Genomic DNA, 18,531 nt, shown 5'->3' with positions numbered 1-18,531 from the left:
GATACGTGCGTGGAAATTTGCGTATGCATGTTTCTATGCCCATTCTGTGCGTACGCAATGTTTATAAATGAGACCCCAGGTGTTCCTAATTATGGTTATTCCTCTTTATAGATCCCTTAACCGCTAAACAGCACTTTTCAAAATGGAGCACGTTTGTTTCCATCCTCAGCTGATCTGTGATTGTGTCTTCACTCACATTTCCATAAGCTTGTGTTAGGAGCAGATGTGTGTGTGTGTGTGTGTGTGAGACACTCACTGTCTGGTCTGAGAGAGGAGGAAGAACAATCTGTTGCTCGATGGTGTTGAGCACTATCTTCCACAGCTCCTTAAGGACCCGTTTGAGAACCGTCTTCTCACAGATCTTGGCAAACAGAATTAGGCTGGAGAGAAAAAAGAGGGACGGAGTGAAAGAAAGAAACGCAGCTGGTGCTTCATCAGATGATGCTGTGGGTTTCCTCACTTCTTGTCCAGCAGGTCCATGAGGGGTCTGAGGACGGTCTCTGCGTCCATGGCTGCGTTACTCTTGTTCCCTGCGCTTCCCTTCATCTGCATCAGCTCCTGATTCATTTGTTTGACACAGTCCTCAATGACCGGCTTGAAACTGCACAGACATGATCAACGTGAAAACTACATCCATACTAGCATTCCTTTAAGAATGAGAACACGTTTGCTTACCTGTGTGTCTATATAACCATACAATAACATACTGTATATAAGCCCTCTATAAAATATTTTTATTTAATACAATAACATAAAAGAAAATAAAAGTAGAATTTTTATCATTCAAGCTCATCTGTATGTCTATGTTTTCTAATCACAGAAGGCAACATGAATTTTCTTATATATATACTTCCTTTATAAATGTTGCAGGTGTATTTTATTTTAGCTGTACAGTAAAATATATAAGACCTTCGTTAAATATTTGAACTATAAATAAAAGATAAATGTCCTCCATGAAAATTATTTTCTATTTTATTTAATAAATTCTAATCAATATGAATATTTTATTGTATTAAACACATTAAAAAATTGTGATTTTTATTATTTTCACTATAAAATAAAGTACATGTTCTCCATAAAAAATAATTTTATTTTATTTTAATTTATTTCTCGTATTTATTTTTAATCACTTGTTTATTTGGTTAAATATTAAAAATTCCTTGTGTGTGTAAGCACACTTGGCAATAAAGCTCTTTCTGATTCTGCTTCTAATAAAATAAATTATAAAAAAAAAAATTAGAAAAAAAAATCATATGTACCTGTATATTTGTAGCAATAGTCAACAATATACTCTATGGGTCAAAATTATCAATTTTTCTTTTATGTAAAAAATCATTAGGATATTAAGTAAAGATCATGTTCCATGAAGATATTTTGTAAATTTCCTACCGTAAATATATCAAAACTTAATTTTTGATTAGTAATATGCATTGTTAAGAATTAATTTGGACAACTTTAAAGATGATTTTCTCAATATTTAGATTTTTCTTTTTTTTTGCTCCCTCAGATTCCAGATTTTCAAATAGTTGTATCTCAGCCGAATATTGTCCTGTCATAACATACATCTTATTTATTCAGCTTTCAGATGATGTATAAATCTCAATTTAAAAAAATTGACCCTTATGACTGGTTTTGTGCTCCAGGGTCACATATCATCCAATCAAATACTGTATGTGTAACAATAACATTCAATTTGTGAGACAAATTTCTTTTTACTTGACTGTAGCAAGTCCAACAGAATCTGATCATATTTCCTGCGTCTTAGCAGCTTTACCCATGATTCCCTCAGAAGTCACCTGGAGCCGAAGACGCCGCTGAGCTCGTCCAGCACCGTATTGAGTTTATTCTGCAGCTCTTTCAGCAGATCGCTGGCCTCCGCGTCCAGCTGGAAAACACACACAATCACATGACACACACCACAGGAACAGGAAACGCTGAGGACTCAGAAACGACATGCGTCCGTATGAAACGTCTGATGTTGTGTTGTCAACAATCAATCAATCAACACATAGACATTATATACGATTTTTATATAAAAATACATTTTATATACAAATTTATTAAAATATAGAATACTTGCAAAATTGCATATTGTTGTATATATTTTATAGATTTATTTTGTAATAAAAAGCAAGGAAAAATATGTTTATAGACTGCAAATGTAATATATAATGTAAAATATACACAAAATAAAATCTAAAATGTTTAATAAAATATAAGATAAGATAAATGACTTTCCAAAACTCATTCAAAATTTGTCAACTACACTTTAAAAAATGATCTAAGGGCAGAATTACTGCAATAAATAAATGAATAAATAAATACATTCATGCATACATACACACATAATAGTAATTATTATATTAAAAAAGTGTTTTGAATAAAAAAGTATTCAAATATATTCGCAATAATAGTGCTTTTTTATATTTTTTATTGTATAGATTTCTTTTGTAATAAAAAGCAAGGAAAATACATGTTCATAGTCTGCAAAAATGTAAAATATATTGTAAGGGTATGTACTGTTTTATATAAGATATATACATAATATAATATACAAATGCAAAATAAAATATATTATAAGAAAAAAGATTTTTCAAAATTCATCCAAAATTTGTCAATAAGAATTTTGAAACACTGAAAGGGCTGAATAAATACAAACCAATAATAATAATAATAAAATAAAAAAAAACAATAATAATAATAATAATAATAATAATAATAATAATAATAATAATAATAATAATAAAACACACACACGTGCGCACACACACATTATTATATATTATAAAAATGTATTTTGTATAAAAATGCATTACATTATAGAACATTTGCAAAAACATATTTTATAGTTTTTTTTTTTTTTTGCTACAAAAATATGTTTCTAGACTGTTAATGTAATACATAATATAAGATATATATATATAAAAAATAGAATATAAAATGTAATATCCAAAATTATAAATGCAATATAATATAAAACTTGGCAATCACACTTTCAAAGTGCCCTAAGAAATAATTAATAATTATTCATAATTACTGACAACAGGTACCATTTAAAAACCTCTACAAGAAAAATTATTAACTGAAAAAAGAGGCTTGTGTATCAGAATCTATGGCTGTCCATCAGATCTGACGTCTCCTAAAGATGAAGCACAATGCTTTGCTTTCATGCATGATTTCCAGCATGTTAGTTGTATTAAGTATGTTTAGTGGTTGTATCAGCAGTGTGTGGCAGGATGTCCATGTATTGGGGATGAATGGCTGATTTGTGAATTGTAAGAGTGTTTATGGCTCCCGGTAAGCGGAGGGCCGTCCAGATCAATCAGTGACGGCTGCGGGCCGATGCTGGTGTGTGAGATCTCATCGGGTTCATGGAGATCAGTCCCTTCTGTCACTGACAGAGAAGCACAGCCAGCAGTCATGACTGATAACACAAACACAACCAACGCTTCACACCTTATTATTCAATCTGCAATATTATACAACATAAGAAATTGTACTGTGCTTCAAGAAAGTCTATGTTTAGGATGGCATCTCCACCCAATTTCTCATTATATATTCATGATATTCATTACTGTAATAAAATATAAATGTTTATATATTTTCATTTCAGAAAATAAAAAAAAAAAAAAAAATAAAAATAAATATACACCATAACAAAAATATATATATATATAATTTTCTCATTTCAGAAATGAATAGAAATATATACACTTATATTTACTTTATACTTTAATAAAAATACTTTTTACTCATTTAAATCATAAAGTATTTGTTATTTTATTACAATTTAAATGAGAAATGTTTCTTTATTAAAGTTTGAAGTAAATTTAAATGTACAAATTTAATTTATACATCTATTTATACAATCTTATTATCATATATATATGTATAAACATTTTTTATACAAAGTAATATGACAACGAAACTACATTATATATTTATAAAAAAAAGTCAATTCACTTGATACTTGAATACTAATTTAAACTGAAGTATTTTTCATTATATATATATATGTATACAGTATATATGATATATATATTTTATATTATGATTATATTTATATATATTATTTATTTATATTATAGTATTTAAAAACATTTTGTAAATATATGTATGCAAATTATTACTATTTATTCATGTACTCACCTGTTGCACTTCTAAATAAAAAGTAAAACATATGCAAGAATTATGGTAATGAGAATTTATTTTTTCCTCAATGAGGTTATAAGAATTGAATGTGGAAAAATAGTTTATCCTTTTTATTTTGGATTTTGAAATGTGACCAGGGACATACAGTATTGCCAGAAAAGTTTTTACCCACGAGACAAAGACGAGTATCAAAATACAAAAATATTAGTTATGTATCAAACTTCATGTATTTTTAAAAGATTTGTATTTGTATCTGGGAGGTCTGACTGACTACAATAATTACAGACGGATTTGTGTTAAATCATGGTCTAAAACCGCTGTAAGAAGTGAAATATTAACATTGTTAAGTTATAGCTGAGTTCATTATATTCTAATTAGATTCTTAATTAGGGAATCATGATGTGAAATTGTACAGAAGATTACTCTTGTATACCGCACCTGTGGTCTACTGTACCTCGTATCGTTAATTAGCAGATAACAGGCGATCCGTGTGTGAACGCTCGCTCTATCGCAGCTAACTTTGACTCTCGCAGTTAATTTTTCTTGGACATTTCGGGATGTTTTATTTATAAATCCATGATAACGAGCCACTGTAATTACATTTTTCTTTCACTTGGCTAATTGCTCTGGGAGCAGTGGCGCTGCCAGAGAAGGCAGGGTTATATTTGGAGCGTTTCGCTTTTATTTCCACTGAACGAATTGAGTTTCATGAGGGAAGCAGAATTCATAAATTAGTCACTCTTTCAAACAGCTGGACTCTTTTTAAAGCTCTGTAGCCTTCAGTTGAACAGAGGTAAGACACATAACCTTAATCTGACAGACCTTTGGAGCTCGTACAAATGATATGCCTTTATGAATCTTTAATATGAAGTACTTTATAGCTGGACAAAAACTACCCAGTGCTTTCAACACATTATGAATGGCATTTAATGACTGCTAATATACACATACCATTTCTTTCCCAGTTGTTTAAGTTCACAGACATAACCGACTCTGTTTATGTGTTTTTGACGTAACCTTGTGCCATCTGACAGCCAGATCTCTGTGCACGTGCAGTACCACATATATCAGAAGTTTATACTGATATGGCTTTAAAACGCGTGCAAATAATAAACCGCCCACCGATTCTACAGCACTGCCTGTTTAGCCCCGCCCACCGATTCTACAACATTGCCTGTTTAGCCCCGCCCATCATTCTACAGCACTGCCTGTTTAGCCCCGCCCATCATTCTACAGCACTGCCTGTTTAGCCCCGCCCACAGATTCTACAGCATTGCGTGTTTAGCCCCACCCACCGATTCTACAGCACAGCCTGTTTAGCCCCGCCCACCGATTCTACAGCACTGCATATTAAGCCCCGCCCACCGATTCTACAGCATTGCCTGTTTAGCTCCACCCACCGATTCTAAAGCATAGCCTGTTTAGCCCCGCCCACACATTCTAAAGCGTTGTCTGTTTAGCCCCGCCCACCGATTCTACAGCACTGTCTGTTTAGCCCCGCCCACCGATTCTACAGCACTGCTTGTTTAGCCCCGCCCACCGATTGCCCACCGATTCTACATCATTGTCTGTTTAGCCCCGCCCACGCATATAGTGTTTATGAGAGAGGTGAACACACAGGTTTCAATCCGCCCACGCCTATTCAAACTGATGAGGGGGCTGAAACGACAGAAAATAGCCTATCTTCTAAATTATGATGTTTTTTGATGTAAAAATCTTGATAACATTATAAGTGGACAACAGAGAGCAAATAAAACAAAGTAAATTAACTACCCCTTAAAATGATCTGAAACTTACACAGACATAAAACATCACAGATATATTCTAGGGACACCTGAGGCTTCTTGTAAAAGGGGAAATAATAGGTCCTTTAAAAAAACATACTGAGAACAGTGCAACCTAAACATCAGCAACAAACTAAAACCTTCCAAACTCTGATATACATAATTATAAACATTGCACATGATTAAAAAGCAAGTTCAGGCAAAACAGCTCTGCTAACCGCCAGTAAAGGGTTATTTCAGCAAAAATCCAAATCCTGTCATCATTTATTCACCTTCATGTCATTCTGCTAAACTTGTCACTTTTTGTTTTCCCCACGGAACTAAAAAGAAGTTATGCAATATGGTCATGCTGCTCTATTCCAAAAGAAATGCATGCAATGCAATGCAAAAAAATAAAAGCATAATATGTGACTTTTTTTTTTTTAACCAAAATGTACAGTGCGTTCCTCACACAAAGCTGTCACATGACTTGAAATATATGCATGGGAATATATACTATACATGTGCACGAGTGACATTGGCTACTTTTATGATACTTTTAAGCTGCTGTTTGTCATTTTTAGAGCTTCTACATCATTCGCTTACATTGCATGCGAGATATATTGTGTTTCATATAAAATAGAAAGTTATAGAGGTTTGAAACAACACACTCAAATAATTATATAGGCCTGAATGTAAGATTTATGTATTTGAATTGCATATAAAAATCCATTTGAATTAAACAGATTTAACAAACTAAAAATATAATTCTCAGTCATACACCAATTAAAACATCAACAAAAACGACCATATACCAAACAATTTAACAATTAAAGTTGAAACAATAAACAAAACAAAATACATATCAATAAAACCAATCAATAAATCATATTTTTTCATTCTCATATTTTAATTAAACATAATTTTTTTCAACAATAGCTTTTTTTAAACTGAGAAATATGCATTAGCCTTCATTAAAATAAATTCCTGTAAAGCACAAAAAAATAAAATAAAAATAAAAAATCTTGCAAAAATATATTTTAAATATATGTCAACTATATATTAGAGTGAAGCTCAATAAATTATATTTTTGAAATTGAAAATATATTTAGATTTCAAGGGCAAGAATACATTCACATTTTTACATTTCCAATTTTTCTTAAAATGCGACATATGTGAATGTATTTTCATTGGACTGAAATATATGGAAAAAAATAATAATAATAATAATAATAATATATATATATATATATATATATATATATATATATCTATATAGATATTATAATATATTTTTTTTTTTTTTTTTTTTTTTTAAAAAGAAAAATATATTTACAAAGTATATTTAGACATTTTCTGTATACACACACATATTCAAACACATTTATATACAATCTTAAATTTAGTCCTAAATATTTATGTGAGTGCATTAAGGTGAATAAATAATGACCGATTGTTAAATTTTGGCTGAATGACCCCTTAAACATTAAATGTTAGCAGCCTCAGTTATTGAAGATAATCGTCCTTGTGAGGTTTCATGCCAGGAAACTCGAGCAGGTGCAGCATGCTCTTGAGCGGGCGGGACAGGAAGTACGGGAGACAGGAAGTGAGGTGTTTCGATGGGTGCTCGTGCTGCTCAAACGTGTCCAGTTACACCGCTCAACCGGGATGAATAAGGACCGTACACTACAGCCAGAATTCACAACTAGAGAGCAGCTTCATCATTTGCTGTTATTTAATGTTGCTCCAAACGGAAAGACAGAAAGTACACAAGCTTACAGGTTTGGAACGACATGAGGATGAGTAAATGATGACAGAATTCTGGCTGTAGAGCAGCGGTGTATAGAGATGTTAAAGGAAACCTGTCCACACACCTTGCAGAAGACCACAGTCCCTTCCTCCTGGTGCAAGAGCCCAGAGGAGACGGGGACGACAAGAAACAAGGACATTGTCATAGTTGGAGAGAACAGAGAGAAGAATCACAACACGCATGCACAATTCACACGGGATGTTAAGTTGCGCTCACATCATGCAGATTTACCGTAATTACGAGGCGGCTCTGAACTCACAGAATCATTTGGAATCATTTGTTTCTATGGCTACACCGGATGTCAGATGGATCCACGCATGTGTGGCTAATCTTGAATTCCCTTTTTAATTAACGAAACGATTTTCACGTTTCTCTTAAAGGAGTAGTTCACCCAAAAATGAACATTTGCTGGAAATGTGCTCACCGTCAGGCCATCAAAGATGTAGATGAGTTTATTTCTTCATCAGAAATGTAGCATTGCATCAGTGTCTCAGCAATGGATGCTCTGCAGTGAATGGGTGCCGTCAGAATGAGAGTCCAAACAGCTGATAAAAACATCACAATAATCCACAAGTAATCCACAGCACTCCAGTCCATCAGTTAACATCTGGACAAAAGACAAAAGCTGAATCAAATCCATCTTTAATATGTTTTTAACATCAAACCATTGTTTCTGACTAAAATACGAGTCCATAATCCATGCTACCTCCAGTGAAAAAGTCATCTGGTCTGAATCAGGAGAGAATCTGCTCATATCAAGCACTGTTTAAACAGCTCTAAACAAATATGTGGCTGGATTTTGATGTGAGAGACAACAGGAGATGCACTTTTTCACTGGAGGAAGTGTTATTATGGATTATGCACTCATATTTTAGCCAAAAGCAATGGTTTGACGTTAAAAGCGTCTTAATGCTGGATGTGTTTCATCTTTTGTCTTCTCCAGATGTTAACTGATGGACTGGAGTGCTGTGGATTACTTGTGGATTATTGTGATGTTTTTATCATCTGTTTGGACTCTCATTCTGACGGCACCCATTCACTGCAGAGCATCCATTGCTGAGACACTGATGCAGTGCTACATTTTTCCAAACCTGATGAAGAATCAAATTCATCTTGATCTTGGATGGCCTGAGGGAGAATATATTCCATAAAAGCTTCATGAACAGTTCTTTACTGCCAATGCTGAACAAACACAGTGCAAAAATACAAAAGTGTTTGCAGCAGTGCAAAATAAATGAGATTAAAAAGAAAGATTGGATGAGGCAAAACAATACTAATAATATAAATAGACAGCATGTCTTTTCATTGCACTGTCTCCTCTGGATGGAAACAAAAACATTTCAACATAATGGATTTGTTGTATTTAATAAAAGTAAAAGATTAAAAATCTCTCAACTCATATCGGTTTCAATAATTCTAACAATTCACAGACTGAACCCCTCAGAGAAGTAATCATCATAAATCATTACTTTTGTCAAACTACTCAAATACTCACTAAAATCATAATTATTTAATGTTACTGTATTTTGTGAGAAGTGTGTAATTTCTAACTGGCTGTTTAGAGAACATATAGATTAGGATACATATTCACATTTTTGTCCAAATAAATGGAAATGTATTTAAAATAAAATAAAATTAAATTAAATAATATAATAAAGTGTTACAGCAGTATTGCTTTTATTTTATGATCGTTAAAAATCATTACTTCTGTCACGTAAAACTCACATCAAGTATTGACACAAATTACTGAAATTATAATTATTGTGTCATAATAATAGTGTGTAATTTCCACACTTTTAAACATCTAAAGACATACTTTAAACAAATGAGAAATAAAATACACATATACATAAAAAAAATAGAAAATACAATTTATAAAAATAAAAAATGTAAAAACAAAAATTATAAAAAATTAAATAGTTACCAAAAACAATTTTTTTTTTTTTTTTTAAAGTTTATTTAAAAAAAATTAAAAATAAAATAAAATAAATGTTAGCAAAAACAGTACTGTTTTTGTTTAGTGTCTTTATTAAGTATATAATTAGGCCTGATTAATCTTTAAGTACTGAAAGAGTCATTGATGAAATCATAAAGGAATTAGACAGACGTAAAGGACTAAACTGAATTAGAATCTGAATCAGAATCTTGACATTCTAGTCTTGAAGATTATAAATAAATCATCAGGATGTGTTAAACTAACCAAACTAACCAGCCGAAGCATCATAACCCAAAAGTAAAGAGGAAGAAGCTTGGACCTTCTAGTTTCAACTAATCAGACTCATAATTACAGTAACTGAGACATTACTGAAACTAAGGGATGTTCTACAGCTTCACTCACACAGACAGTTAGTGGGAAACATTGCTGTGGAGTATTCGGAAACATTGATTAGATTACTGACCTGCTTTCCTCCCATGGACTCGAACATCTTCTCCAGCTGAACTCGGAGCTGCTGGATGTTGTTCAAGAGTATGCAGGGCTATCAGGAGAAGAAAGATAGACAAGATATTTCATGACTGATCGATTGTACTGCTTTCCAGATACATTCAGTGTTCAAAACCCTCCGTCTGGCTAATGCAAGGAGACGACTGTACTAGAAGACTTCTGTGATTATATACACAGGGCATTGATTCATCTGGATGCTGATCGTTGATTTTGCACATCTTCCTCTCATCAGTGGCAGTTAATCTGAATTTCATTACACAGAAATCTATGCCTCCGCCTCTCCAGAGAAATGGCAGATTTACACGATTGAGTTGTATTTAAACACTCATTTCCTTTTGAAAATACATGGAATTAATGCACAGCAGCTGTTTTCTTAAAGCGTAATGCTTCCTTATATCTAATAATATTTAAAGTCAGTTGTATTTTATTACATTGTAATAGTTATTATATTAGTTAATAGTCATAATCGTAATAGTTAATGATGCATCTGACAGGTTGCTCTAATGCACAATTTAATATATTTGAATTCTAATGCATTGCATGTTTTCATTATAAATCAATATAATATAGATATAGATAGATAGATAGATAGATAGATAGATAGAACGATAGAACGATAGATAGATAGATAGATATAGATAGATAGATAGACTATATTAATTAAAGTATATATTTAATCAATAATTAAGAACGATAGAACGATAGATAGAACAATAGATAGATAGATAGATAGATAGATAGATAGATAGAACGATAGAACGATAGATAGATAGATAGATAGATAGATAGATAGATAGATAGATAGATAGATAGATAGATAGAACGATAGAACGATAGAACGATAGATAGATAGATAGATAGATAGATAGATAGATAGATAGAACGATAGAACGATAGAACGATAGATAGATAGATAGATAGAACGATAGATGATAGAATATAGATAGATAGATAGATAGATAGATAGATAGATAGAACGATAGATAGATAGATAGATAGATAGATAGATAGATAGATAGATAGATAGAACGATAGATAGATAGATAGATAGATAGATAGATAGATAGATAGATAGATAGATAGATAGAACGATAGATAGATAGAACGATAGATAGATAGATAGATAGATAGAACGATAGATAGATAGATAGATAGATAGATAGATAGATAGATAGATAGATAGATAGATAGATAGATAGATAGATAGATAGATAGATAGATAGATAGATAGATAGATAGATAAACAAAAATTAAATAATAACATTTACTATTGTTATAGTACTATTGTTGTTCTTGTTATAAAAATGATGAATTATTTATTTATGTGATTTTGGCGGATAAACAAATGAATAGAATGCATTAGAAAAATAAAATAATAAAAATATAATATAAATAATACAATAATCATTATACTTATTATTATTATTGTTTATTTATTTGTTATTATTTTCGGGGGGAAACAAATAAAAAAAATAATGCATTAAACTGCATTACAAAAAAATATCTAAATAATATAATGATGATACTTATTATTACTATTATTATTAAAATAGACAAAAAAAAACATTTATTTATTTATTTATTTTGGGGAAAAACAAATGAAAATAGTGCATTAGAACGTACTGTATGAATATCTTTAAATCCACCTCCCAAATACATTCAAAGCATGTTATTTTATGTGTAGAATGACATCTGGAATTGAAAAAGGTTAAACAAACATCAAACTCAGTAATCGGACTGATGGTAAACTAAGGTTTAAGATGACCTTCAGACTCAGTGTGACTAGTGTTAAATGAGAAAAGCGACTGACTCCGGGTTCCTCCAGATGAGACGCAATGCACTTTGGGTAAAAAGTGTCTGTTCCAGTAAATGTTAAATAAGCAGATTTGTGTTGACACACAGATGAACTAGAGATCCAGCAGTCATAACGCTCTCGTATAAGCATCCCATGAGTTAATTGGATGGGTAAGAGTGCGTAATCAACACAGGAGTGCATAAGCTAATTAAAACTGGCTCTTACTGTCTGCACCGACACACTTCCTAAAGGTCACACGTCAGCCGTGTGACAAATAGCTCTGGAACCAAAATACGAAGCCGTCACACTAATTGAAACAAGGGAACATCGTCTCTGTGACGAGAGCGGCTGATTTCACACACTCGTAAATTGAATTCAAGACAATGTATATAAACTCCGGTGAGCAGATTTATGGGAATCGGTGCATTTAAAGATGTAGATATTCTTAGGATGAACCGAGCTGTCAATTAAGCGATGGACGAGCCCCGAGGAGCGGCTCTGTCCTCCGAGACCGGACAGAGATATGTCTTTAATTACCGGCCGCGTGATTGTCTCTCTGTGGTCCTGTCATGCCACTTAAAAGATACATCTGTCTTTCTTCCCGCTGCAGACGTCGTGGGTGTCAAGCTTTTGTAATCATCGCAGTTAGACACGGTGAAAATTCGAGGTAGAACAAAAGCAGCTCTGAGTTAGCGCCGCGAATCATGTCATTTTGCACAAAGAGCATGAAGTTGAAAGCACAGAGGAAGGAGACGAGGACGAGAGAAGGTCTCGCAAGTTATTTGTTAAAAAAATGACGGAAGCATCCCTTTATATTCTGATCAAGACACACTCGCAAGGTCATGACTTTACAACATGAAGACATTTTATGACAAAGCAGATTTGTGTGTGTGTGTGTGTGTGTGTGTCTGTGTTTGTGTGTGTGTGTGTGTGTCTGTGTGTGTGTGTGGTGTGTGGTCTGTGTGTGTGTGTGTGTGTGTGTGTGTGTGTGTGTGTGTGTGTGTGTGTCTGTGTGTGTGTGCTGTGTTTGTGTGTGTGTGTGTGTGTGTGTGTGTGTCTGTGTGTGTGTGTGTGTGTGTGTGTGTGTGTGTCTGTGTGTGTGTGTGTGTGTGTGTGTGTGTGTGTGTGTGTAGACTCACCACTTTCTCTTTGTTCAGATGGTTGCTGAAGTCTTTAGAGATGATCACAGCATACTGGAGAAGAACTTTATTTATGTTATAAAAAAACAATAAAATAAATACAATAAATCAGTTCAATTCAAGTTTATTTGTATAGTGCTTTTCACGATGCAAACTGTTGCAAAGCAGCTTTACAGAAATGTATTTAGTAATATATATATTTAATAATAGCTTATCAGTGGTGACTATGTCAGGTTGATGTCCATATGGCAGAAAGGTACAGTAAAAATTAAGCAGTTTGTTGATGTAATCAAACAGACGGTGAACACTATTAACAGAAATGATGATATGTTAAGATCAAACTTTTAGCATTATTATATTATAATTTATAGCTTATTATTATATATTAAAAAAACACAGTAGTTTATAGAAGCTATAAGCTGTGTTGGTGTTACTGTTATTATTTATAGACCTAAACCACAAATGCTTTCACTACCAGTCAAAAGTTTTGGGTCAGTAAGCATTTCTCTGATCAAAAATACAGTAAAAATTTTAAAATATTATTATAATTTAAAATACGTGTTTTCTATATAAGTCTATGTTAAAATTTAATTTATTTCTTTGATTCAAAGCTGTATTTTCAGCATCATTACTCCAGTCTTCAGTGTCACATGATATTCAGAAATCATTCTAATATTATGATTTGCTGCTTGAGAAACATTTCTGATTATTATCAATGTTGAAAAAATATTTATTATATTTTTAATTTAATAATTGTATCATTTTATTGTTTTAATACTTAATACTTAATATTTTTTTTTGTAAAAAGTGTTTTTTTCAAGATTCTTTGATGAATAGAAAGTTCAAAAGAACAGCATTTATTTGAAATGGAAATCTTTTGTAACATTATAAATGTCTTTACTGTCACTTTTGATCACTTTAATGCTTCCTTGCTGACTAAAAATATGAATTTCTTTAAAATACTAACACAATTGTATCCCATGTGACGACGTGTTAGCTTGCATCCATCAAAAAAGTGTGGCAACTTTGAGATTAGTAACCTGGAGCCAAGGAAATAGAATAAAGCTCTTAACATATTCATAAATATGTAAATAAGTAAATGAGGGCAGTAATGATATGCGTCTTATAAGGCGGCCGAAATAGATTTCTCGTGTCAAGTTTGCATGAAGTAATCCAATTACCCATAAAACTACCCTTAACACACAATCCCTCAACACCACCCCCTCTCTCTCTCTCTCTCTCTCTCTCTCTCTCTCTCTCTCTGCCCTTTGCAGTTCATTTGCATTCACCAGAGACACCTACAACATACATTAGCTCTCCTAAAATCTCTTATAAAATCTGCTATATGTTATATCACTGTTTTTATAAGCTGTTTGCATTGATTTGTTCATCTGTGGTGTTTTCAAAGTTAACCATCACTATTGCTATTGCGAAAAGGTTTAGCGACGTGATCAAATCTCTAACATCTTGGCTAAAAACGTGTTAACATATAAGTGTTATAATATATAAGTTATAACACTTCTTAATCTTAATGCTGGATTTGTTTCAGCTTTTGTCTTCTCCAGATGTTAACTGATGGACTGGAGCGCTGTGGATTACTTGTGATGTTTTTATCAGCTGTTTGGACTGACGGCACCCATTCACTGCTGAGCATCCTTTGTAGAGACATTGCTTATTTTTCCTAATTGTTTAAGAATTTTTACTTACCAAACATATATTTACAAAACACTATATAGACACACATAAAAAACACTCTGTCTAAAATCTGAAAAATTTGCCCCTGCATCAAATGATTTACCATCAATCTCAAATGTTCCTGTTAGCCTTCTACACGCAGCCGCTCAAACTAAACGCTCTCGTACACACACAGTGTGATGTTTAGTAAATCAAGGAGGTTTATCCACTCAGTGTAAACTGCTCTAAATCCATCCTTAGCCCTTTATCTGAACTCTGTCACTGCCTGCTAGAGCTGATGAGCTTTTCACTGCTGTAAATCACTGTAAAGAGTAGATAAATACTTGCACCTGATGATTTAAATTAATTCCTTGAAGGTGAAGCATGTTAAAATACTACTAATATTAAAAGACACCTATCCTCCTTATTCCTAAATGTGTTTCATTAGCCTCTAGAGAAATAACGAGAAGAATAACAACATGCAGTAAACGATAAATCTGTTTGCATTACAAACCAGTGTGTTCATAATTCAGATAATACACTAAAATAATATGGTAAGACACACCAATTTGCATTTTTATGTGCGGGATAAGCCATGAAATTTTATTCAGAAAGGATTAAAAATTAATTAAAAAGTGACATGAAAAACATTTATAATGTTACTAAAGTTTCTATAAAAAAAAAAAAAAAAAAAAAACGTTCTATTTATCTGTGAATCCTGAAAAATAAATTGTATCTGAAGTAGTTTTCAACATTGATAATAATCAGAAATGTTTCTTGAGCAGCAAATCATCATATTAGAATGATTTCTGAAGATCATGTGACACTGGAGACTGAAGTAATGATGCTGAAAATAAAGCTGCGCATCACAGAAATAAATTACAGTTTAATAGATATTCACATAGAAAACAGCTGTTTTAAACTGTAAATATATTTCACAATTTAATTGTATTTTTCATCAAATAAATGCAACTTGACATCTTTTAAAAACATAAAAAAACATACCAACCCCCAGGTTTTTTTTTTTTTTTTTAGCAACATTACAGTGCTTTCAAGCAATGCAGGTCTTGGTTTTTCATGTTTTAAAGCTCTTCTCCATCATTTGTTCATCGTTTTATGCTCTCAGCTGCCTGGCAACCGTATGGCACCCTACAGTTAGAGTAATACTGCCTGGTGGAACAGCCGTTTATTATTATTATTATTATTATTAACACATGCCATTCTTTATTGAACACTGGTATCTTTCATCATACCGCCACAGACTGTGAGTTGCATGTATTTTACATCTTTAGGGGTTAGATTTTATAGATTTTTTTAAGTGCATGGCAAAATCTCCAATGCACAGCCTCAAGAGACATCCTTTCTCTTTGCATTCTGTCTCACCTTTGCAAACCTGCGCATGAAGTGAGCGAGAGCTTGAGGGTTTGGACACTCCAGCTTCTTAATGATCTCAAAGCTTTGGTTGAGCTGCGTGAACACATCCACCACCGAGCAGGAGAAGAGAGCGTGTTCTGACGTCTGCTGGAACTGCAATCAAAACACCACAAGAGAAGCATTAATGATCATATCACAACAAATCTCATTTCCCATAATTTCTGCTTTCGGTACATAACGGTAAACAAGGTTCAAGAAGAGTTTTACAGCCTGACTTCAGGTTGCCATTAAGTTCTAGTATGGTTCTTTATAGTGCTAGTGTTTCAGGGATCCAAGAATGGCTTTATTTTTATTTAAAAAAAATTTGTTTATTGAATATGCCACCCCAAAAAAATCTTATATTCACCCTAAGGTCACTCCAAAAAATAGATCCTTTTTTGATGCTCCTTTCCATACAATATTTGCATACAATATTCAAAAGGTCATTAAGATTTTATTTTTATTTAAAAAAAGTGACAGAAAAGACAATGTTATGTTCAAACCAAAATTTATTTTGCTATTATTTTATAATCAGTAGCTGACCATAAATTAATACACTTGGCAATAATTAAATAAATAAATAAATGAGAAAAATATAAAATGTAACATTTAATGTTATTACATAATATTACATAATTAAATTTTTAATATCTTATTAGATAATATTTTTTACGCTACCATTGAAAATACTGGGGACAATACGATTCATTTTTTATATATATTTTTATAATTTTTAATGTATTTATTTACTGTACTTTTTACAAAAAAAATAAAAAAAACAAAAAATACATTTAAACACAATAATTAAAAACAGTAATAGAAATAATGGCAGTAAGGACATCTATGATGTAATGCTGTTCTTTTAAACTTTCTAAATAATGTACTACAGTTTAGACAAAAATATTGACTGTTTTCAACACTGATATGTTTCTTGAGCAGCAAATCAGCATATTAGAATGATTTCTGAAGATCATGTGACACTGAAGACTGGAGTAATGATGCTTTTATCACAGCAATAAATTACAGTTTAAAGCAGTTATTTTAAACTGTATTAATACTTCACATGATATTATTTCTTGATAAGAAGCCCTGAAGCTCAGACGCTGTCAGGAAGCACTGAAGATGTTTTTAAGCAGCCAGGACTGGTCTGATTCACAGCCGATGGGAATGCCTGCCAACATAACCTATGACACAATTAACCTGCGCCCCTGTCCTTATTCTCCAGGCGCTCCTGCCAGCAAACACAAGCCTAATAATCACTAGACAATTAACTGAGAGTGCTGGTCCATTAGCATCTTAATGTAGAGTTGAATCTCTCAAGACTTGAACCCGAGCGCAGCTAAACATCTAAACACAGTTACACTAAACACATCTCTCTCTAGACCAACCTTTTAAATTGCGAAGTCCTGTACCAAATCTTATGTTCGACTTGATTTCCTTGAATTAGCACAGGTTTTGTATTTCTTTTTGAACCTGATTGATCATAAGCCTCACTGATCTAAACTTATGCATCTCAGTTTTTGGGTGAAAAAAGCATTATTTGCAGATAATTTTTCCAATATGCACTCAAAAAACAACATACTATTTAAGAATTTATTCAATGCTCACCACAAAATAACAAAAATACCACCCAAAATATTTATATAATAAAAACTTAAATTAATTTAATTTAAAATAAACCAAATGCTTTTTTTTTCATATGATAAACATACCATTCAAAAGTTTTGGGTCAGTGAAATTTAATTTAATTTAATTTAATTTAATTTAATTTAATGTAATGTAATGTAATGTAATGTAATGTAATGTAATTTAATTTAATTTAATTTAATTTAATTTAATAATTTAATAATTTAATTTAATTTAATTTAATTTAAATTTAATAATTTAATATAAAATAAAATAAATAAAAAACAATAAACAATGAAAAATACTTCTTAAGCATTTATTCTGTTTTTAAAAAAAATATTATAATTTCAACATAAACAAATTAATAAAAAAAACAAAAAATGAAAATGTTAATATTATTTAATGGACTAGAGCTAACATGAATTAACAAAGAACAATTTTAATTTTATTAAAAACAAAACCTGTGCTAACTGAAATAAAACAAGTAGACAAAAAAATCCAATACAAAGTATTAAAAAATAATATATTATGAAAGTTAAAAAGCAAAAGCAATAATTCAAATTAAACTAACATAAAACTCATACTCTAAGATACAAACTACCAGGAACACAAAATAATGGAACAAAAAAACACAAACTGATAGTGAAAGAAAAACTAAACATAAACTGTATAACAATAAATATGAACTGTGAATGTTAATTGTGCAATTTATTATT

General features: G+C 31.8%; 1 protein-coding gene across 1 annotated transcript in view; it reads right to left on the bottom strand.

Annotated features, from left to right (window-relative positions):
* LOC109044877 (protein unc-13 homolog C-like) overlaps positions 1–18,531 on the bottom strand; it is a 121,279-nt gene that overhangs the window by 19,712 nt on the left and 83,036 nt on the right. The window contains exons 16-21 of the mRNA XM_042743623.1: positions 16,160–16,303; positions 13,103–13,180; positions 10,125–10,202; positions 1,797–1,885; positions 461–601; positions 257–380 (exon numbers count right to left, since the gene is read on the bottom strand). Of these exons, the coding sequence (XP_042599557.1) occupies positions 257–380; positions 461–601; positions 1,797–1,885; positions 10,125–10,202; positions 13,103–13,180; positions 16,160–16,303 (654 nt within the window). The remainder of the gene's footprint in view (positions 1–256; positions 381–460; positions 602–1,796; positions 1,886–10,124; positions 10,203–13,102; positions 13,181–16,159; positions 16,304–18,531) is intronic.

Source organism: Cyprinus carpio, chromosome B18, assembly GCF_018340385.1.
Source record: "Cyprinus carpio isolate SPL01 chromosome B18, ASM1834038v1, whole genome shotgun sequence".
Classification (NCBI taxonomy): Eukaryota; Metazoa; Chordata; class Actinopteri; order Cypriniformes; family Cyprinidae; genus Cyprinus; species Cyprinus carpio.
This window is presented reverse-complemented; position numbering and strand designations above follow the sequence as displayed.